General features: G+C 36.8%; 1 protein-coding gene across 9 annotated transcripts in view; it reads left to right on the top strand.

Annotated features, from left to right (window-relative positions):
* The window catches only part of mcf2l2 (MCF.2 cell line derived transforming sequence-like 2), a 423,828-nt gene that overhangs the window by 22,129 nt on the left and 376,608 nt on the right, over window positions 1-25,091 (top strand). Inside the window, exon 1 of one of the 9 annotated variants that reach the window (XM_039759047.1) lies at window positions 20,274-20,456. The exons of the other annotated variants lie outside the window; for them this stretch is intronic. Within the exon in view, the coding sequence (XP_039614981.1) occupies window positions 20,378-20,456 (79 nt within the window). The 5' untranslated portion in view covers window positions 20,274-20,377. Of the gene's footprint in view, window positions 1-20,273; window positions 20,457-25,091 lie in introns of those variants that run through there. 9 annotated transcript variants of the gene reach the window in all.

Raw genomic sequence — 25,091 nt, 5'->3', positions numbered from 1 at the left:
AATTTAGATTGTATATGAAAGAATAATGTATTCATAAACAAGAGTGGAAAGCTTATTGAATGCAGAAACTGCATGAACATATCATATACTGATTAAACTAAAGTGATGCCTACAGCAAGTGTAGCGGTGTAAAGAAACTGAACCAGTTTCAGCTAGTTCCTTCTTTATTTGCACGTACAAAAGGCAAGCAGAAGAAAATAAATCATTTATGCCTTGTTTCCAGGATAGACCATAGCTCCTTGAGACCGTAAAATTTAATTAAGCAGGTTAAGTAAATGGATGGATAGGTAGAATGATAATTTCCACCGTTCACCTCATTTTAACTCTGGTATAGCCTAAGTGTGTGTAGTCATATTCTAAACAGAGAAAACTAAATTAATGTTTGAATTCTAGACTGCATTTCCCCTGTGTACTGTATGTCTATAATGTCCTGGGTTTATTGTTAAAGAGCAAGGTTCTTTTTCTCTTTCTTTCTCTTTCTCTCTCTCTCTTTATATTGATCCATTGCTAGCCTTCTGTGTGTATGTACCAGAATGCAACTTCCTGTCTGCTGAAACACACAGATCATTACAGAAGACCTCCAGAGCTGGTGCTAATACGTTCACTCTTACTGGTGCTCTGATTTTTGCTTTTTTGGTACGAGTCATTCCTGGGCCTGAATGTGCCACCATGAAGGTAGTGAATTTTCTTGTATTTTGGTAGTTCTAAAGCATGATAGTGGCTGTGCAACATGCTTATAGGTAGACACATCCTGCTCCTTTAACACTGCGTTACAGTTACCACTATTTAGCAGCTTTTAATGCCAGGTATAGTCCCCTACATACCCTCTATTGACATTTACATCAATGAAGTAAAAATTGTGTAATACTGATGGGATGTGCTACAAGATATTACTCACTACCTGTACTATGAGTCATAGTTACTAATATAAAATCTCCACGTGTACTCCTTTCTGTGCAAATAAACTACATTTTTTGTGGTACTGGAATCATTTCTTATTTTTGAAATATTTGGTTTGTACTCCAGGTTTTTTGTTAATGGGACTGTTGTTTCTGGGTGCAACTATTGTTCATCATTGTTAACTATAGAATAGCTTATTTATACTTATTTCTTCCTTGTCTTTCAGCTACTTCCATTAATATACCATAAATATATTGTCAGGCCTAAGGTTACAAACACACAGTCCAGTTCTGCCTTCTGTGTAGAGCTGGCTTTCTCATTCTGCATTTTTATTACTGTTTTAGGGACCTCTGCCAGAGGTATTTTAGCTTAATTTGTTTTCTGCAAGGGGATGACATCCCATTTATTCTCTGTCCAATTTTATTCTCCTAATGGTAATGCAATTTTGCAGATAAACTGAAATTCAGTTATTTGTAGTTTAAAAAGCTCATTGCCCTTTTCCTCCTCCTTGTTCATTATACGTTTTAGCATTTCCTCTTCTGCTGCTGTCACAAGGCATGCAGGTCACCAGGCTTGTAAACAGATGGCTCTTATGGCTGCCACGTGAGAGAGCTCATAGGGAGTTTGTCCTAAACGTCAACTGTGTCACATGTTGCTCAGCTGTGAGCTTTGACACATTCTGAATTCATCAGATGCAGCATTAATGAAAATTTTCTTTGGGTTGACCATATCATGACTAGGGCATTTTAGCAATATTGTAATCAGTAACAAATCCTTCACTCCTTTTGTTGTGTAAATGACTATATATTACATTATTTCTTCTTTGATATTTTACAGGTTTAAATATTTGGCTAGTTTATATAAGAAAATTATCCTTTAGAGCAGTAACACAGGGCCACTGCAACAATGTTGTTAATTTTCAGTAAATTATGTGTGCAGTACCTGAGGTAATAAAGACTAGCAAATGGCATATTTTCATTGGCTTATTTGTTTCACTGAAAAAGTGAGAAGAAATAAATTGTTTTCTATTATATTATAAACAGGTTGGGACAATTTATGTCTTAATTTTACACTATTCAATTATGTACTTAAAATGCAAGAATATTTACTTCAGCCAAAGACAAAATGACAATTTTATCAAGAACATATCTGTATTTATTAGCTCGGCTGTTTTTAAGCAATAAATTTGTCAATTTCTTTTCCATACCTGTTTTAATCAGTGGAAGGTCAAATAGGGACTGGTGTCCAATGCTGCTGAATTAGGCGATAATGAATTAATTATTGCCATATAAGTATTTCTATAAATTAAGAGTCTTTTTCGTTGTAGTACAAACATTGCATTGTCATGTTATGCTTTTTAACATTCTTGCAGGGGACACTGTTACCTTTTCCAAAGGTCTTTTTAATACAATGTTTTTTCAAAATGTCTAAGCATTTCTTTTTGTTTCAGAACTATGTTTGTAACACTTTGCAACATGGTAAGATTTATTGTGGCTGTCTGGCACCTTTGCTGTCATTGCGCATTTTGCTACTGAGTCATGAACATGACTGCACATACAGTATATCAGCTTGCACTAAAAAACAAGAAAGGTGTTGTTTGTTTTTCATCGACAGAACTTACTAAAGGAAATAGGTTCACATCTGTTTCAAGCCCTGTATGTAAGCTAAGCCACAGTAAAGTGGTCAGATAAATATGATGTATACAGAGGGCTCATAATGGCCAGTTGTATGTACTTGTGCCCTACATTAGACTGGACTCCAGCCAATGGGTGGTTCCTGCCTTGCACACTTTGAAACTCCTGGTATAGCCTCCAATTTTCTACAGCTTTGACTAGAAAAATGGCCATTCAGAAAATGTCTTTTGACCCCTTTAGCAATGCTTGCTGCCTTCAGCTTGACTATGCCAGGAAAGGCTCACACTTCCCGCAACTCAAAAACTTGGATTAGTTAGTGTGACAGATAGGGGTTGCTACTAAATCCAAACTGACTCCAAACATAAGTGCATAAACACAGTCAAGGGTACACATTAAGTGTATTTTACTTTACTAAATACCTTCCATAGGTTCTCCTTTCAAGACAGAATCACAAGTACCATCCAATATATTAATTCCATCACTGTCCTCCAGGCAAGCCTTGTCCGCTCCTTCCTGACTCCTGGATGAGATTGAGCTGCTTCTTTTATGCCAGACCTGGAAGTACGTCTGGTGTCACATGATTACACCCTGGAAGCACTTCCTGGTTGGACAGAACCTCCTTAAAATGTTTGACTCCTCTCTCCACAGCTCCCTCTGGTGGCACCCATGTACACCGACAGGGCTGTCCATCAGGACTACAATTTTCAAGGTGCCCTGCAGGTGTACAAATGGGAACTCTACCTGAATGATGCTGCCATCTGACATATGGGGGGACCTTATAGCCCCAAGAGACAGTTCTTCCCTGTCCTTCTGTTTTATGTTCCTGGCCAGGAAAGGTATCTTGAAACACCCAGGCCAGGACACCTGTCCACCCATATCCTTTCCTTATGTCCTCAGGTAAGGAACCACCCTCCTTCCTTGTTGGGATGCCAGTTTGTCCACCTTGGCCCCTACAGTAGGTTCAGTACATATGTGGACGGATGGAAAAGAACTTATTCTTTCAAGTGGAAGAAAACATTTTGTTTAGCTTTTTGGTCAGTTTTCATTACTTTTATTTAATGATTTTGTCTAGATTTAATCTGCCAAATTATTGTTTTGATGTTATATACTTTTCCTTAATCAAGGTGACAATCACAGCCTGCAGATGCAGCCTTTAAATAGAAAAGATAAGAGGATTATTTAGGATGGCATATGGTTTGTTGTTGAAGAGTGGCTTTATATGCTAGAAAAGATTAATCTACAATTAAATCTTAAGTAGTAGTATCTACCACAGACTATTATTTATTGTCTTTGGCTCTTCATGTTTAATTGGAGATTCAGCAGTCTGTACCATATAAGAATATGCAGGCTAAAGTATAATGTAAATGTTTGCAGTTGAATTGTGTGTGTACAGTGTTTGGCATAAATATATTTTAAAATTGATTTCCCCTAAAAGGTATTTAGTGTAAATGAATTAAAAAAGGAAGGTGCTTAGTGGATAGTGCTGCTGCCACAAAACTCCAGGTTTTTATATTCAAAACTCTGCCCAGGCAGTTACTGTTAGGTGTTGAAATATTCTTCTTGTGTATGTGTGCGTTTTCTTTAGGTAACAAAGGTGTTAAGCTAACTGGCAAGTCTGCTGAAGTATGAATATGGGTGCATGCATGTGTTTCCTACAATGTACTGGTGCCCGACCCTGGTTTGGCTCATGTCTTGTGCCCAATGCTTCTGAGAATGACTCTGGCACCTGTTAGCCTGAATTTGGTTAAGCAGGTAAAGTAATAAATGGGTGGATGGAAGACATTCACAGCATTTGTGTACAAGAATAATGGAGAAAGCAATCATGCTGGCAGTAGTTAAAGTGAACACACAGTTTTGCACTAGATTATTCATCTGACAAGTGTTATTGGTATATTTATATATTTTGTAAGGGAAGAAACAAGGATACTCTTAAACTAAAATAATATTATTATTGTATATTTTGGCAGATGCCTTTATAGAAAAAAACTTTTCTTTCGAGCAAAGGTGGGTTAAGTGAGGCAAACATCAGCTAAAGTTTATAGACAAGCTGAGATGACAGACAGTATTACTAATTATAATCACCATTCATTCATGTGTTTTCTAGCCATCTTATTCAGTTCAGGGTTGCAGCAAGGAAATGCATATTCTGGCAGTTAAAGTGAGAACCAGCACTAGATATGGTGCCACGGTGCACATTTTTGGAATATGATAAGGAAATCAGAACAGCCAGTGGAAAACCAGCATAGATATGGGCAGAACATGCCAGCATGACCAAGGACCAAGATTTATGGCCATGTAGAATTCTGGAGTTGAGAATCAGTAGGGCTAACCACTCATTAAAATCACAAATGACATAAAATGAAAGTGATATATTGAAAAAGTTAGTGTTTGTATGGTTTAAGAATACTTTAAGAAATATGAGACCTCAATAGAATTTATCAACATGTAAGTGTAATCCTGGTAATATTTATGGATTATGTTTGCATGTAATTAACTACCAAAATATAAAACAAGCTCAAATTAGTTAAATCCATTGAAAATTGCAGGTGCCTATAATATGTGATATAGTACAGCTTTTCCCATCTATTTTTACAACAATGAAAGCTGTACTGGGTGTGAGAGGAAGTGGAAGCTCTGTGCTTTTTGCTTTTGTTTAAGATATTTGTAGGAAGTTCAAAGTCTGTAGGAACTGGGCAACATCTTACATTCAGATCCTGACAGGATTCCTGAGTGTTCATTTGTGTCCATTTGAAAGTTACTTTATTGAGACCAATAGAAGAATGGGCTCTCTTGTGTGTAAGTATATGTTTTATTAACATTGAATGTTCTTCACATTTTTTTTATTAATATTGTTTGGTACTTTGAACTGAAAAGTATTAATTTTCATATAGAAAATGTTCATTTCAGCTAAACAGCTCTTGTATTGTATCAAAATGAATAGCAAACGATATAGTAAATGTTAATATATGAAAGAGTTTAAATGTGACCAACAGAACTGCAATGTGCAAAATTTTATTGGTATTCTTTGTTCCATCATTTAGGAGGAGCAAATACATATTTTTAAATAGAAAATTTAGGCTAATAAATTGACACCAGCTTTTTATGACATGACACTTCTGAAGACGTGTAATCCAATTCAGAGTCATGCATGACCAGAGTCAGTTCTAGCAGGATTTTGTGCAAGGCAGTAACCAGCCTTAGGCAGAATGGCAGCCTGTTACAGATAAGTGGAAGAGTTAGAGTTAAGTTCACATAGACATAGACAGTACAGTTCTCTGATGGCTTTAAATGTGTGTGTGTGTATAATGTGGCATGTTTACTTTTAAGTAAATCAATTGTATTGTAGTAGACCTCTGAACTTGGGTAAAGTAATAATATATTTAAAGTGTATTCTTCTTCTAATTATTGCTATTATACCTATCCATAAATGTATAAACATATTAGCATTCCCACCACCCATTATCAATGCACCTAAATCCAGATAGATTTGTGAGGTAGAGCGTGTCCTGGCAGTTTTGGGTGCAAAGCAGGAAAATCATACTGACATGGGCAGAACATGCAGAGTTCATGCAGGCAGTGGCCCAGGTCAAAACTGAAAGTGAGTACTTAATATTATTACTGTATTATTATTATTATTGATATTATTGTTATTATTATTATTAGTAGTAGTAGTAGTAGTATTACTGTATTTACAAGTATATCACATTAAAATATTCAGTTAATTTATTCAACAGTTTTAATAGCTTTGGCATTGTTTTTAATTCTGAGTGAGAGAGCAAAATTTGCAGTTGATTTACTGTTTATATAGTTACAGGAAATCAGGAAAGTAAATATTGTAAGGGTTTATTCAGACAAAGTGACCTAACTGTTAGACAGTAACCTGAGACAAGCCGCAGAAGTGCTTCACTACCTGGTAATTGAATTAGTGATAAAACCACAAATAGCTGTAGCCATGTGCTTGCATTGCAGCCAACTTGCCCTTGGATAAAGTAAGCAGAGATTTAAGTCTTCAACACTGAGGTTTGCTACCTTTGAAAGGCTATGTAGACATTTAAGAATGTATTAGCCTCACAAATGAAGAGAGGAACCTGGTGTCTTAATACATAGTATACAGAAAAGTGTGCTTCAGCTGGTTCAAAATGAGCAACAAAAGTAAGAGACTAAAGAGACTGTCTTACAGATATTCTGAAAGAAAATGTAACATGGCCCGAAATGGATCATTCACTGTTGTCCGGATCTCAGCTGGGGAAATGGAGTCTTACTATCATTTCCTGGATGCCTGTTGTGATTTGGAACGAGTTGCTCAAAGGAGTAGGTTTCTTTTTTCAAAATAGTACCTCAAAAGGCTTTCATTCTGCCAAAAGGCATCTTATTGCAAACCTATGGGAAGGTATCGCTTGTTATTTTAGTAGTATCATTACACTTATTTTGTGCTTAAAACTACTCAATTCTTATATATATTAGTATGTTTTATCAGTTTTCTGTGTGTTTATCAATGTACAAGGCAATTATTGTACAATGATAATTAGGATTCAGATTTATTGTACAAGTTGAAATGATCTATCTATCTATCTATCTATCTATCTATCTATCTATCTATCTATCTATCTATTATCAGGGAGATTATATTCAATAAAAGAAGAGGGTAAAGGAATTATTTTCAAGTTTAAGAGGCCATAAGTCTGTAGATGCTAGCTTTACATCACACCAAGTCCTAATTATGTGTCTACATATTTGTTTAACCTAAGGGCTTAGGAATATTTTTTATGTGCATAAGGTTATGAGAAATTATTAAGAAAATCAGACATGTCACAGTTCATAAAATGCACTACTCAAACTGGATTGAATTTTAAAAAATGTATAAAAATGTTTGTATACAGTGTTACATGCTTGACTTTCCTCATACTGCTGATGGTAATTGTAAATGTTATCAATTTAGCATGTACAGGATTAACTGTTTTGCTTATTATTGGTCAGATAGTCTGAGAGACAGAGAAAGACAGAGTAGACAAAAAGTTTGCTTTTTACTTTGTGACTGTGAATTTGTGCCATTTCCAGAATGATAAACTCTGGAAAGCTGTATTATTTAGCGTTATCTATTACACCTCAAGACACAAACATGCAAATGTACACAACCACACACACACACATATGTATATATGATTTGCAAACTATTGAGTTGGCTACATGTCCTAAATGACAGACAGCAGCAATACCACCCTTAGTTGGGAATGCTGGGACCTCATTGTCTATTAAAGGGAAAGGACATGCAGAGTGGGCAAAAACGAATACTCCCCTACCTGGTCATTAGGATGAAGCATACTGTCCTTGACTTCGAACAGTCAGCTTCTTTTGTCTTTTTAAGATAATAGACAAAGAGCTGCCTTAAAGTTCTGGTCTTTTAATATGTGCAAAGGGCTTTGGAGCGCAAGGAAGCTGGGATCCACTAGAGGGACCCCTAATCTGGTATACGTAAAGGCAGATGACACCTGACCTTAGAAATAATTTTGGGTCTTATCCAGTCATCTTCAGGTCAGAGGAGTACTAGGTCTAGACCTGTGAGTAGAGTGTTTCTTTTCTTTTTATTCATATGATCATACTCTACTTATAATAATGCTAAGTAAGTCCAAAGCTAGCTTAACTTAATGAAGCCACTGATGAAGAAATAAAAAAATGTAAAAACCTTGACTCCAGAAACAGCTCAGTTCTCCACTTATTATGTTTTACAAATCATGGACTCCTGTTGCCCATCTTCAGAGTGCTGCAGACTAAAGAAACACACAGTTTAACCTAATTTGTGTCTAGGTGATACTTTATGAATATAAAATAGTAAAATATAAGAGATAATATGGTGCAGTAACCTATGGTAAAAATGCCCAGTTAGTTTGCATTTGTGAAGAAGGTTTAGTAGCCACTTGTTTTAAAGAGAGTTAGTGCAAGAAAGAAGAAGTTGGTGGGGAGATAATACAAATTGATTCAGTTGTTTGGGAGAGGACAAGTTGTCTCTGTACCAAAGATTATTTACGTTTCGTGGGCCTGACTCTTTTGTGTTTTCAGTTTTTCCTGTATGTAGTGTTTTTCATTTTCTAGAAGGTGCTTTTCTGTACCTTTCTTTTACCTTCATTGATTTTTTTTTTTTTTATCTTTTTTTGCTGTAGCCTGTTTTTTGAGCTTTGGAAGAAGCTTTATCTGATGTAGCTTATACATTGGTTTGTTATTTGAAATTACCAAAATCACTTATTGGCATGCTTCCCTTATTAAGTGACCGTTTCAGTATGAATTAACACTGTTATTGTATAACCATGACTTGACTTATTATACATTATTTTCTCTTCATCATGTTGATACTGTCTCTTATTGCAGTGTGATTTCAAAGTCCATTTGTTTTTGGATGCCATAAGCATGGGCTCCACTTCCCTTTGGGATTTTATTTTCTTCCCTATAATTACAAGCTATTTTTTCTGCAGCTGCCTTTTCTTTTAGACACATGACTCTAGTTCATGTTTGTAACTATTCGTTTTTCTTTCATCTCTCCCATGTAATCCAGCAAAGGGGTATGGTTTGAAGTTTAAGTATAATTAAGAGGTAAATGCCCTGCTCTGACATAATCTGTCCATGGTTTTTTTTCAAGATTATCTCAAATTCATCATGCTATTAGAAATGATTGAGAGGAAAATTGTAATTAATTGCTTTCCAAATTTGAGATTAGCAGTCATGCAATGGAAGGATTTGTCTTCAGTTAAATAATGCTCTGAAAAATGCAGGGAACTAAATACATAGGAATCAGTTATGTAATACTCAATTTCAGACAAAAGTTATTATTGAATGGCAGTAAAGCAGATCTCATCTGGGCTAAACTTTTAGGAAAATAAAACAGGATTTTCAATATTCTTTTCCCGTAAAGGAAACTTGGGAGTTCTTTAGCTATGGTACCATTCTTATATTATGCAAATGATAACACTAGTGGGTGGCATGATGGCGCAGTGGTAGCACTGCTGCCTCACACTAAGGAGACCTGGGTTTGCTTCCCGGGTCCTCCCTGCGTGGAGTTTGCATGTTCTTCCTGTGTCTGCGTGGGTTTCCTCCAGTTGCTCTGGTTTCCTCCCATGGTCCAAAGACATACAGGTTAGGTGCACTGGCAATCCTAAATTGTCCCTAGTGTGTGGGCCCCTGTGGTAGGCTGGTGCCCTGCCCAGGATTTGTTCCTGTATTGGCTGGGATTGGTTCCAGCAGCCCCCTGTGACCCTGTTTTAGGTTATAGTGGGGTGGAGAATGACCAACTGACTGAAATTGGTGAACTATTGCATGTTGGTCAGACATACAAGTAAGAATTTCTCTGTACTCTGTACATGTAAACAGTAAACTGGAATTTGAGTAATAAAGTAGGTGTGACATTTAGACTACTGGACAAAAGCTTTGGATGAAATAAATTACAGGTACGTTTACAATCAATTTGAGCTATTTAGTAATTGATACTATTGCAGTGCTTATTCAGCTGGCAGGCAGCATGAAATATGGATTAAGGAGGCTGCAAAATCCCTAGGCTAGCTCACAGGGCAACTATAAAGAGACTTACTTACCGAGTCTGCCTGAAAATGTGTTTTTGTGAGCTGTTTGTGTGTGTCACCAGTGACATCTCAATTACTCGATATTCAGGACACAAAATGTAAACAAAACCAAACAATAAATGTTCAAAATCAAAAAGTAATAACAATGAATGAATAATGAAGTTCCAATCCGAATAAGAAACAATAATCAAGGATTAAAAATTCAAAAAGAATATAAATTCTAGAAAGTAGACCAGAATAAAACAATGAATAATATAATATAATCTTGCTCTCCTATTTTCCCGCGCTCTCTGCATTTACTAATATATTTTTTTTAATATCTTTTTTGATTTTTTAAAATGTAACTATGGAGCTTTGCCCCCTTTTCGCTTTGCTCGCCAATCCTCCTACCTGCGCTACGCGCCAGCAACTTTGTGTTGCTGCCGCACGCGTATGTGGATTTCACTTTCACCAAACAACAAAACTTTTAATTGTTGCAGATAGGCCTCTTCATTGGGAAGAAACACTACTTTCCCTGATGGCAACACAAATTAGACGATCTACAAGTCTCTGACTTAAAATTTAAATCTGAACAATATATTTGATCGCTGTTCCGTTATTTCACTGTGTAATAATTTCCATTTGTTTACGCTAATGTGATCTTTACTATCATATTTTTGAGAGTTTTGAATTTTCGTACTTCCATTATCACTAACATGCTCTGCATGTGCATTACACCAACGTTTTTGAATTCTTTACGACGTTCTACTTTGTCATCCACTCTTTGTCTTTTATTTCCAGCCCCAGGCGTGGTTAAATCTCTTGGCACAAAGTCACGTTTTGCAGGATGCGAAAGTGTCTCTCTGAGAAAGTCATGTCTCATCTCTCTTCCCAAGATTTTTTATTATAATAGAGAGAAATTTATTTTTTTGTAAAGCAATAATAGATGCTGTTGTCTGCTGTATATAAAATCCCAACTCGGCTTGTTTGTCTGTAACAGTATTACACATATTACAATATTGTATATTCTCCAATTGATTATGAAGATTTATTTTTCTTTTTGTACTCTGATTTTCTTCCACCCCTCTAAATTGTTGGAAATGTAGGCTTCCATTAGTATATACTAATAGTACTGTATAGTAGATGAAAGGATAGAGTACATTAAAGGGTCAGCTGAGGTTGGGTGGTTTAGGGACAAAGTCAGAGAGGCGAGGTTGCATTGATTTAGACATGTGCAGAGGAGAGATGCTAGATATATTGGGAAAAGGATATAGGATAATTGCTAAGGATATAGGAAAAGAGGAAGGCCTAAGAAGAGGTTTATGGATGTGGTGAGAGAGGACATGCAGGTGATGGGTAAAACAGAGCAAGATACAGAGGACAGAAAGATATGGAAGAAGATGATCCGCTGTGGCAACCCCTAACGGGAGCAGCTGAAAGCAGATTAATTGATAGTAAAGAGAAAATTTAAGCTTCAAGTGTTTTTAAGAACATAAAAAATTTTGATGAGAATATATTGTTTTGTCCAACAACCAACAGATCATCAATTTATATTTTTCAGCTAGTTGAGATTTTTGTGATCTGAAGGTATACTGTTCACTATACTGGTTCCACAAACCTATTGTGTGGTTCTCTGTGTAAGAAAAACCTTAATATTTAACTGAAATTTTACCAGCTTCCATCTATGCTCTCATGGTCTTGTTGAAGAAGGGGTCTGAAAGTAATAACTGGAATCTATCATACTAATTCTCTTCATAATTATAAATACTTCATCATGTCACTTATTAATTCTTGTTTGCTTAAAATGAAAACATCCAGCTCCCTTAATCTATGGTCATTGTCCACACTTTGCACGTTTGGTAGCTCGTCTCCATACTTTCTCTAGACCTGCTATAACTTTTTTGCAATCAGCAGACCAAAGCTACACACAGTGCTCTTGCTGAGGTTTCAGCCATGAGATTATCGACTGCCCTTGAATGGGTGCTCTACACATCATAGCTTTGAAACCCAACATCCACGTGTTTTCTCAATCACTTATGCATGCTGTCTGCTGTGGAGAACGATGACTATGTTATGACTTCAAAGTCTCTCTCATAAGATGTAACTTCAAGTTTTAGATCCACCCCTATTACCTGATCAAATGTGCTATATTCATTTCCTATTTGTAAAAGATTACATTCATTTACTTTAAACAACCTCTGCCACATATCTGCCCAGTTCTAAATTTTGTCCAAGGCCATCTGTAATTATTCTGCTGAGCATAGGGTATCTCCCATTCCACCTAATTTAGTTTAGTTTAGTTTAACCAGCTTGTTAGTTACACTACTATTTAGACCATGTATTTATTATGCTGATTGGGTTTTATAAATTACAGTATATAGGACAGCATATCCACTGAGGGGATCCCATGTTTATCATCACCTAATTCAGTAATGTTTAAGCATGCCATGACCTTTTGCTCTGTGTTTGAGCCAATTTTTCCCCATTCCGTACTTTGCACCATAAATATGCTGTTCTTGTAGTTTAATAACCGGTATAGCTTACCTGGTAGCAGGCAGTGTGGTGTGGTAGTTAAGGCTTTGGACCTCTGACGCTGTAAGTTCAAGTCCTGATGATGACACTGTAATCATAAGCAAGTCACTTGACCTGCTGGTGCTCCAATTGGAAAACCAGAAAAGAGAAATGTAACCAGTTCAATCAGAAATGTTGTAAGTCACCTTGGGTAAAAGTGTCAGCCCAATAAGTAAATGTAAACAGTTGTTTGGAAAGTAAAAGTAAATGTTTAAACAATGGTAAGACTAAAAAAGGTACAGTGAAGTTAGGATAATTTCAAAGAGAAATACTTTTGCAGGGAACTGTAATATCCCAAAGGCACACTCACTAATACAGGAACAATTCAGAGTCAACACCTAACTTCACATATATATTTTAAGGATGCGGGAGGACTCATCCCTAAAGCTGTGAAGTAGCATTACAGTAATAAGCCTTCAGGTGCCCAAAATACATATTTAAATATATAGAAACAAAACATAGCTTTTGCTTTCATAAACATTCTTCATTTTGAGTGTCTTATGGATTAACGATTACAGTATATAATAAGGTTCATTCACATAAGCTGACTATGAGGATATAGTTTTATATAGTAAAAGATAAATGATTTTTTGCCAAGTTTTCTTAATATGTTTTCTATACACTTTGTATGAATGACATCACAGTGGATGTACAGTGGATGTATGGCTATATGATCTTCCTTAATTAAAATTAAGGAATAAAATTCTTAATAGAATAGGTTGAATTATGCAGCTGTAACAGCTTCATATTTATGGTGTTGAGTTTATTATACTAAAGCAGTTTTATATGTAATGATGCATTTTAACAGCATTGGACCGCAATATGCCTTTTCATAGTGCATGCAGTTCACAGCACTGGGAAAAAACAAAACCTGAATGATACACTGTAGATACATAATTCAAAGTAAATGAAAAACAGTTGAAATCCATGAAATGATAATCTTATCCTCAAAGATTGTCAACATAATATCCTCCCAAACTGTATAGACTGTATGTATGGAATATTAAATTGTATGTAGTTACATTAGCAAGAGCTTTAATGTGGCTTAAAAATAAAAAAATAATATCATAATAAAACTTTTATGCTGGGTGACTGATTAAAATGTTTGCTGTAGTAGCAAATTTTTATTATACATTTCTATTTACATATAGTATTGATAATCCTTGTACATTAATAATTGACACGATTTCTGTTTGACAATTTAAATGCTAAAAAAATACATTGTGACCACCATGGGGTGCCACTGAGCCCCAAAACCCAGACACAACCACACCAAGATTGTCTCGAGTGCAAATAAATTATTATTTATTCACAATTTCTTTTTCCAAAGTCCACATCACAATCTCCAATCCACAAAACCTCCTTCTGTTCCTCCAGTTTAGTTTTGACCTCTGCCTCCCAACTCTGACGCAGTATGGCCTTGCAGAACAGAAGCATTTCTGGGGCATATGGAAGGCTCCCAAACCAAGGAGGTATATTCCCAACAGCACCCCCTGGCAGTACCCAAGGTCCTCGACAGGCCTGACCTTCAAAAGCACAAGTCCTAGGAAAGGTTTTATGTGTCCAGTCTGGGGCCAAACCATAGTAGCACTGCCCCATCTCATACTGGGGAATGAACTATTCAGAATCCCCTAGTCCATCCATTATTGTTTATTCCCGACTGTGATAGGAATCAATAAACATCCCAGCCGAAATTTGCTTCCTCTCACTCTGTCCTTCCATTACAAATTCCTGGTGGGGCAAGGATTCACCTTCCATCCCTGTTGGGACCCCAGTTTATCCTCTGTGGCAGTTACAACATATTGCTGAATTGTTTTAAGAATGAGGAGAACAAAGTCTACAATGAAAGACATTATAATCACGGTCAATGTTAAATTTGCAGTCTTGAGTGTACAGTACATTAATGCTAATCTGTTGTATTTAATATTCTGAATATGAAGAAGATGTTTACACAAGCAACACTCATTTCATAATCAGACAAACAGTATATGGCTTTCATGTAAAGAAAAACATCAGACATAAATATGAGACATACATTGGCAACAATATACTGTATATAAAACTTGTTAGTTGGCAGAATAAAAAAGACCAAATGGACCGTGTCAGCCTTTGGGATGTACACATAATGAATGAACGCATCAGAAATGGAGTACATGCAACATAAGGGCAACACTGATCTTAAATAAATCGAGACCTTTCTTCAGTGGGGTAACAGAATTGACTGTGATGTTTGCTGTAGTTTTGGTTATAGTATGTCAGCTTCATCAGCTGTCCTTGTGAGTGGAAAATTATGACTTAAGTACAACCCAGTTGCCTACTCGGGAAAGATACCAAGTAAGCAGCCCTTAAAAACTTTAAAATAACAGACATAATGAGCAGCCATAGGTAGAGAAAGCAGGAAAAAATTATTAAATTTAAAACAAAATGTCACCAGTTTTCATGATCATGATCCTTATATTACTATAAGATACAGTATGTATTCAATGTGAAAATTACAGTTTGAAGGACTTTGATACATCATAAATGTACAGCATGAAAATAGTTTATAAGGTTTGTAGGGTTATAGGGTCAGTATTATCACATGGATAGAGTAAAGCAATCAACGTGTAAGGTGACGCCTCTCTTTGGAGCACTGATCAGTAAGTATAACTACCTTACCTCAAGATTTCTGTCTTCCTTATTGAAATAGCTACCTTCAGATTTCTCTACCAGGAAAAAAAACTCAGAAAATGTTAACATTTAATGTAAATGTAAAGTTAGTTAAACGTTAAATGTAAATATGGCGGCACGGTGGTGCAGTGGTAGCACTGCTGCCTTGCAGTTAGGAGACCCGGGTTCGCTTCCCAGGTCCTCCCTGTGTGGTGTTTGCATGTTCTCCCCATGTCTGCGTGGGTTTCCTCCCAAAGACACGCAGGTTTGATGCATTGGCGATTCTAAATTGTGTGGGTGTGCTGCCCAGGGTTTGTTTCCTGCCGTGTGTCCTGTGTCTGCTGGGATTGGCTCCAGCAGACCCCAGTGACCCTGTAGTTAGGATATAGCAGGTTGGATAATGGATGGATAAATGTAAATGAGACAGCTGAAATGCTAATAATCATTCATCAGGGCCTTCTTAACATATGGGCACTGACTGGGAACCTTGGAGGACAGGCCTATATATGTTTCTGTTTTTCTAACAAAATAAGGGCCCCAGTGCATTACTTTGCTTTGGAGCATATGATGCTGGTAAGGCGGCCTCATTGTTAAATTATGCATTTTTGACCCAAATGTGTATTGAGTGGCCACCTTCATTTACTCAACAGCCAGTTCATCCCTCAATGGCCCTTAGTACTTTCTCAGTTATTTGGCTGTTGGACTTAATAAGGTGTAACACTTTTAGCACAGGAATGTTAATACATGTTGACTTCAACTCTTTGCATAATTCTTTCCAAATAGCTACTGTAGCGGTGGATCTAAACTTCTAGTCTGACAGCTGCTCAGTTGGATACATATCTGGGAACTGGAGAGACAATTGTTTTAAGATTAATTTACTATAATGTTTCTGTTGCCATTCTAGTTCTTTCTTAGACATGTGGCATGGCAAATTATCACAAAGAAAAAGCCCTTTCATCAAGAGAAACCCTGCTGTGACACGCTGATGCTCCTTATAGGCAGAGATGTTCAGATATTTTGTGACATTCAAGGCATTATTCTACTTAAGAGACCCAGCGTATGCACAGCCAGCATACTATATGATGTTAATGTGAGCGGGAGACACCCATGGACTTATGTGGTGTTTGCCAATTCCTAGCGCTGAATGATCAGCATGGAGCCGCAAGTACTTTGAGCTATCACACAAGGTAGTGCCATTTTGCCAGTCCCGTAGTAGTAGTAGAGGTGTTGCTCTGCTTTCTGGAAGAACCACACATTTTTGTTTTTCACTGAGGAAAGTGTTTGGGTTTTCAGCTGCCATACCCCAGTCCTAACATAAATAGCTTTACAGTCAGAATGTGATATTTGTGGTTAAAAGAATAATGAAAAATAGCTTATCTATTGTTATTTACTTAATAATATGATCCCATAGGAATTAATTATGACAAGCTGATCAAATACTGTATGTATAAATATCTTAAGATATTAAATGGTAAGGGCATTTTTAACTCTTTTGCACATCCTATTCTTTTTTAAAAATTCTAGATAGAACAGTCATTCCAAACCTTTAGGAACAGGTAACACAGCGATGTAATAAGAATATTTAATAAAAAAAAATAAATGCATAACAGACCCAAGAGTCTGACCTAAAGCCTGAATGTCCTATTTATTTGAAGAGGTTGCTTATCTGCTTCCACCGTAAAGTTCTGTACAACAACATTTAAATGCACTTGAACTTAATCTTCTCTGTAGCTGCACTACTGCCCCTCCAGTGAAATCTTGCCAAATTCCGTTCTCGTACATGATGCTTTATGCTCCATTGCATGGTCAGTTTTTGTTGTCTTACCTATAATTTCTGAATGGCTGCCTTCTAGTGACCCCATTGGCTTATTGTATTCCTAATTTCTTGGCTTTCTTTTAAATGATCAGAAGCCCATAATCTCCCCCTTTGGACTTGACCGATTACCAGCAGGCCCTACATAATTTTCCTTTGGTCTTCTCAATACATCTCTTGTGTGGATCTCTAGTTTGACTGGCTTGCAGCACACCAATATGAGGTGCATATTCCCTGACCTAGAATGACCAACTCATTAACAGTGTGTTTCTCTATCACATATTACAGTTTGCCACTGTGATAATAATGCAATACAGACATCATAAAGATTTGGGGCAGCCACCCGTATATTGTTTTCCCGGCTGCAAAAGTTAAGTTTATGTAGCACAGTTTGCATAGAACAGAATCCAAAACAGAACTGATCATTACAGACAAAGATGGAGGCTTTAAAGGCCCGTGAGGAAAATGACGTCATCAAAAGGGACGGAATCAAAAGTGATGTCTTCTGGTCCGGAAGTGACGTCAGCAAAGAGGCCGGCACCGGGAGTGGTGTCTTCTGTTCCGGAAGTGATGTCAGCAAAGGGGCCGGCACCAGGAGTGGTGTCTTCTGGTCCGGAAGTGATGTAAGCAAAGGAGCCGGCACTGGGAGTGATGTCTTCTGGTCTGGAAGTGACATCAGCAAAGGGGCCGGCACCAGGAGTGATGTCTTCTGAGGCGCCAGAACTTTGCAGGATTTCCTGGGAAAGGTCTGTAGGGAACTGAGAAAGACAGTCAGCGCACTCTGCCGCCCCTGGTCGGATGTTTTATTACAATTACTCAGGCCCTTTAGCTGCCTCCTACTCGCACGTGTGTGACACCACATATGTATGCCCTTTGCTTCCATCAAAGTCCTTCAATAGCAGCTTATAATGGCTGGTTAAATTAAAGTAAAATTAGTTATCTTGTTTTCTTTAAAGGTTGAATATTTGCTGAGTCTGCTTTGGCACATCCCAGCAAATTGGTGTGCCAGCTTCCAAACCATGGGTGAAGGGTACAGAGTAAAACAAAAAAACACCCTTGGGGAATGCTTTAACATTGCAAAGCAGCTGAGCAGGCTGTCTTTCAAGGAGGGGCAGGAAAGTGTGATTCAGAAAAGAAGCAGGTCTGTTAATTCATTAAATTGCATGGTTCTTTTGTGGCTCCACTTGCCAAAAAAGCTGAGGTTACAGATTTTGTTCTTATACCGCTGCATCAACACTTTCTTTTTTATTTCAATTTACACTTTACACAGCAGAGTTGCTTACTTAATAGAAAAGATTAACAAAAAACAAATGAAATGTGGACTTAATTTGCAAATGGGTTTATGGACAGGAAGCAGACATATGTCTACAGCAAACAAAACAACCTAGATCAACAGGAGAATTAGGAGTTTAGCCAGGGTGATCACATTACAACAGGACATAGACATCTGAGTAAAAACAAATAAAAGCAGAAAATTGTAGAAGTGGCAAATTCAAAAATGTAATATTAACCCAGTGCCTTTTTGCTATGAAACTAGAGTGCCAGAAGATCAGACATTATGTTATCTGTAAAACTCTAAATGAATGGAAGGGCAAACTGTTTTGACTGTTCATTGTGTGAACTTAATATACTGTAAACAGCGATTTTATTACATCTGCTAGTCTCCGATATTTGACACAACAATATGTTTAAACAATTCTATAAAAAGCAGAAAAAGTACCAATGGGGGTATTTGTGTGTATGATTGTATGGGTGTGCATGTGCATTTTAAATGGAAAATGGATAACAAAATATGTATGTGAGCTGAATACAACATGGCAAATAGCTTCAGATGTGCAGATATGAGTGTATCAGGAAGAGCAACTCTGTTTAGGTTTTCAGTCACAGCAGTGTCATAGGGTGTATTAAGGATGATCTGCCAAAATAATAATAATAATGAAGTCAATGGTGGCACTATTATCAGACAATTTATTAAAGATGTTGGATAGATAGATAGATAGATAGATAGATAGATAGATAGATAGATAGATAGATAGATAGATAGATAGATAGATAGATAGATAGATTTTTTTTTTACTTTTTTGTGTGTGAAATGGCATTATATAGAAAATACTTAAATGATGTTCTACATACTGAGCACTGCCCCTCCTCACAGAAAAATGTAATACCATATCATTATCTTAGCCCACTTAATCTTGAGCAGTGTCATGGGAGGATGGAGCCTATCCCAACAAGCACAGGGCAAAAGGCAGGATCAGCCCTTGGCCAGGGAACCAATCCATCGCAGGTTGAACACACAGATACACTCACACTATGAACCAATTCAGGATCACCAGTCCACCTAATCTGCGTGTCTTTGGACATCCGGAGGAAACCCACACGGACATTGGGAGAACATGCCAACTCCATGCAGGGAGGACCTGGGACATGAACCCTGATCTCATTACTGTGAGCCTGCAGTGCTACCACTGCACCACCCATAATTTTATACATAATACAGACTATTACAATGGAATAAGACTTAGTCTTTCAAAAACCATTTAATGAGCTCTACAAGGATTTGTAGAATATTTATGCTACCATACAGTATCAAGACTAGATTAACAATTATTTTTTAATATATTGTGTGAAAAAATCTAAAGTATTGTATGCATTTTAATGTAATAATAGTTATATTTAGGTAGCATTTATGTTTGATATTAATTAATAGTGAATTAGTTGTAATTTTTAAATATTTTCATGAAAATGTAAAGTAGATAAATTACTCCTAAATATAGATTTGCACACTCTCCGTAAAACACAAAGCATACTTGTTAATGGAGTGCTAATAAACTGCTTCATCTGAAGAATCTCTTAAGCAGAATAGTGAGCCAGCATTCAAACTGAATGTAAGTTTCTAAATCTTTTAGCTGACATCGTCTTTAGGAATTTGTGTTAAATACCAGGAGATCTACAGTATGAGTGGACTGTAAAAATCTGCTAATAATGGATTTCCTTATTTTGCCTGTGCTCTACGCCATGTCTTATTTACGGAGCGACAGGCTATGAAAGATTATGTCAGTGTACAGAGCTGTGCAGTTGGAGGAGCTGCTAGGCTGGAAAAAATTACAAAAGTCATTTCTTCCCACAAAAATGCAGTTGTTTCCAAACCTCAGTCACAGCTGGTGTGTTTAGGAAGCTCACAGGAGGGGTGAAGTTTTGAAAATGGTAGCAATCGTGTTAAAGTCAAATTTCAGACAAATGCACTCGTGACTGGAGTGTTTATGCATTTTTTACCTTGGGCAAGGATACAGTACAGTTTACTTTTACTTACAATGATGAAGCGAAACAGGTCTCTAATAGGTAAGTGCTCTTTTGATTATGAAGCAATTGTGTTTGCAAATTGTATGCTTCCAGTTGTTTACGTGTGAACTCCTCTTAGTTTCTAGATTTTCTTTTAGGGAAAAGTTGTTGCTCTTTTAAGATTTTATTATTGAGCTCCAGGACTCTGAGGATTTGATGATAATCTCTTGCCTTAATAAACCCCTTAAGTGAGATGGGAGCACATGTTCTTATTGTTTGTGCTGTATAGATTGAGCTATTCTTGAAATAAAACATTACATATAAAGTTAGCACTTTAAAGTGGATTGTTTGTACTTTTGCACAAAAGTGGATTTAGCCTTGTCGTTTACTTTGTAGAAATTAAACTTTCACTTTATTTTACTGACCATTGTATCAGTATTACAGTGAAATGACAGAGTTCAGAGGTGAAAACTAGATGAATGCATTAGTCTGCAAAAAAAAAGAATAATTTACTGGTCCCAACAAAACTTTTAGGTGTTCTTTATAGATTTGAGGGTGCTGAATCGAAATCTGTCAGTAAAATTGATTTGTCACAACCAGCTTTCAAGAGATGAAGGTTTAAAATAGAAAAAAAATATATATTTTTAAATTACATAAAGAACTGTATTAACCAAATTATGTATTGCAGATTTCATTGATTAAACAAAGATTTGATTTTTGTTGTCTATTAATTTCAGGACAAGTGCTGTTTACGTGTTATATGCATAAACTCAACTTATTCAATTGGTTATTATAAAGCTTAACACATTGCATATTTTTTGCAAAATAATTTGCATGACAGAAATTAATGGACTGGCACTCTCTCCACCACCATTACCTGCCTTGTCCTTGACGCTGCTGGGATAGAGTCAGCCCCTCAATTACTGTACATTCTCTTTCATGGATCTGAGAAGGTTATGTTATAAAAATGAATAGAATTTTGTCAATATCAATAGTCAAATGATTGTTTACTTTTGGTTTATCTATTACATTATACAGTAAATAAAAAGTAAGACTTTAGTAGTTATTCATGCATATACTGTTTTACATCTCTGCAACTACATTTGGTGGTACTATAGAGGCACGCTGCCTGCAATCATTCAAGGACATCAGACTGATACAATAAGTTAGTTGTCTCCTACTTTGAGACACTGGTATCGTTTCCTCTTCTCCAAATTGACCAAACATCAACTAAACAGTTGTTTGGGGGAATCTTCTCATGGGAATACCAAGTGGTCAGTTTTATTGGGTTCATCTACCCATCCCACACAACCACCTTATTAGGCTGTGACAACACTGGGTCTGTGAACAATGCTGGTAAAAGCAGGGACATACAGTACAAACCCAAGGAATATTTATGAGTGTAAGACAAACTAGAATCATTTTGTTCGATTTGTGTTGAATACCTACTGTAAACATTGCAGCACACACTCCTTTCATAGCCCCAGCAGCCGACACAGTATCAGAGCTTTCACCCTCACGTTAGCACTTTTTGTTTAGTAGTTTCATACAGCTCCTGTCTCAGATGATAGTGAGAACTGCAGATTTGTGTTTCGTTGGGTGGAACTGTGTTAATTGTATCTTATATGAGAACAAGCAGAATGTTTAGGGTGTTTTAACGATACAAGAGACAAACATTTCACAAACAATCCAATTTCAGTTAGTGAACAGCTATGTTACCCCAAAATGTCAAGATTACTTCTTCTACTACATGACTCAGTACTTTGTTCCAGACTTCTAAGAGTGTTTTCACCACGTCTGTCTTGGTTTCTGCTTAAAATGCACTTGTCTCTTTATTTCCACCATTGTTCTTTAGTATGCCACTTTAGTATGAGTTGTGATGGATCAACTTCACTGATGCTCTTGACATTTTTAAAGACCTGGATTAGGTGTCAAAGTGAGTAAGACTGATATGGAGGTGTTTTAATTATTCAACTTATGAAATGGTTTATTGATTTTAGTGCAAACTACTGTTTTAGCTTATGTTGTGCAAAGTGCACAAAAGTGTGTGCTGGTTTAATTAGATTACAGCTTGAGTTGCTGCAACAGTAATTAGCAGGAACCATTGGCGGGTCAAGCTATATATAAAGCAGAAATGGGTTAGTGCAGAGAAAGAGTAAAATGGGGAGTGGGTGATCGCTGGACTATTTTGAGGAAAGCAGGACAAAAGGCTGCATGAAGGTTCTGTGCGGTAGTTTTGCTCACATCCTCTGAACAGAGGAGCAGATGGAAGTAGAAGAGCATGCTGGATGAAGGACTTTTTGACACAGTGGTATCCCATGAAAACCAAGGTGCCCTGAAAGCTGCAGAAACTGTAGTAGCAGTTCAGGATAGTGAGGTTGACTGGGGACTGAGAGAGAGAGAGAAAAGAAAAAAAAAGAGTTTATCTCTTCACAATTTGGGTTTCTAATTTCATTTATTTGGATTCTGTTTATTTATTTGACACCCCAGAGGCACTGATTGGTTACAAGACACTGTTTAATTGGATTTATTTATGGGACCTATGTATTTATTGACTTATTTATTTGGAAATGCACTTTGTTTTGCACATCTTGAACACTTTGAATTCTTTACCTGGAATAAACTGGCAACCTTCTGAGTTTAAAGCCTTGCTTGTTTGCTCACTTGCCCTGGTCCTTCTTGGTTCATGACTTTTGATGTCCTGAATAAATGAAGATGCCATGGCTGTGAGCCTGGGGCATCACACCTAGTAGCTCATGACCAAGTTCTTCAGCCCAGTAATTGTTTTATTTGCAGAGCTGCTATGGTTTATTTGCAGATGTGGATGATTTAACTAATGTCTTATAGAGTCTTAATATAACATTCATTATATTAGTTATTTTTTACAATAAAGCCTTACCTTTTTATTTGAGTTTTTGATCTGAATATAATGTCAAAGTAAACCAAAAAATCCTTTTCTGAGTTTGCATCCTATAACAAAAGTCTCATACAGTCCATATTTTATTTATAATTTAATGTGTCTTTTGTCTTTGTGTTGTATTTTTGTCTTGACTTCATTAAGGTTCATTTCCAAGTGCTTGACCAATTCTCTGATATGAGAGTATCAAGACAAGCAACACTGCTGGGGTTTTGGTACATGACAGTGACTGCATTTGTATGTACTTTAATAATCCAATTATTCACGGAAACCTGGTTTCCAAAATGCCATGCACACCCTTATAACGGTTAGAGAAGACAGGATAGTGGTCTATGTGAAATTAAGTTAACATGCTGTTATGTGGCCATGTAACGTTGTGGATTTCATAGACTTTACATAACTGTTGCATTTTGTTAGTCTGTGTGTGTCTTTGCTCCTCTCACATTTCCAGCAGTCATTAAAAAATAGTGGAAGCAACCACAAAGATAAATTCTCTGAGGCAAATGCTCGTGTGATCACATTATTCCTTCTCCTGACTGAAATAATCTGTCTCAGTATTTCAGAAATAGGTACGTTTATGTTGAAGAGTTGAATGTACAGTACTAAGATCAGCAGTACAATCTCAGGAGCAATGTTGGGGGTAACATGCTAAAATAATGTGCTGTGATCAAATAAGGCACTGCGGGTTAACCCACATGAAAATGTTGGGGCAGCAACCCAGTCATCCCCTTTTAATAGTCACAAAAAATGAAACAAAAGGCAGCTGCTATGTGCAACACTATAAACAACTATAACAAAATTGCACTCCAAATTAAGCCATTTCCTTACAACCAGTGTTGCCACTCTAACTTTTAGGAAAAACATAGAACGTAGAAAAACATAGACGTGTTTATTAAGGTTTACAATAAATTTTCTAATGAAACACAACAGCAGTACATATCTGCCAAATAAATCTAAGTGTCAAAAATACTTTATCATATTCCTGATAAGTAGAAAATGTCAAATTCTAGCTTGGGAGCAGAACATTAAACAGGACCCAACCTCACTCAAATCAACAACTTTAAATTTTCCCATTTGTACTTTTTCAGCTTCTCACAACGTCATTTATGGCACTGTCCTGCTTTAATGTCCTTCATGACAGATTTTGGTGGTTTCCAAGTGAAGCAGTTCAAATTTAGTGACCTCTTTTGCTATCAGCACATGACTGACAGGAATTAAGGCATGTGCACTATGCAGGATGTGACGTCAAGGCACGTTTCACCAATCAGAATCGCCAAGTTAATTTGGTTATGCACAGACTAGTAATTACATTTTAGAGATGCACAGAGTTGATAAGTTTTTGTTAAGATGTATGAAACAATAAATTTATGTACACAAGAAACTGTAGTTCAAGAATTGTGCTAAAAGAAATACATCATTGTAATGAGAAAAACATATACTCAACAGACAAAAATACAGAAACATAGACAGGAACAGAAAAACATAGATCTATGAGGAAAAACAGGGGTAGCAACACTGCTTATGACTCTTCGTCAGGTTTTATGAAGCTCTGCTGTATGGCGCAGTTGGTTCAGAACTCACTGCCTCTTTCCACCCGCAGTGGCCTTTAAATACGGGAGACCGGAAGGGATGCTTTCACATGCCCTCACTGGGCATCTTCTCGTATTCTGTTAAGGGAAGTGCCCCTCTTGACCCAGCGTGGTAATACCAAGTTCAGATGAGCCCAATGCACATGCATGACACGTGTGTTATGTTGTCTGATTTCTTTTCAAAGTAAC

The sequence above is a fragment of the Polypterus senegalus genome, chromosome 1, assembly GCF_016835505.1.
Source record: "Polypterus senegalus isolate Bchr_013 chromosome 1, ASM1683550v1, whole genome shotgun sequence".
Classification (NCBI taxonomy): domain Eukaryota; kingdom Metazoa; phylum Chordata; class Cladistia; order Polypteriformes; family Polypteridae; genus Polypterus; species Polypterus senegalus.
The sequence above is the reverse complement of the archived record's forward strand: the minus strand, read 5'-3'. Positions and strand labels throughout refer to the sequence as shown.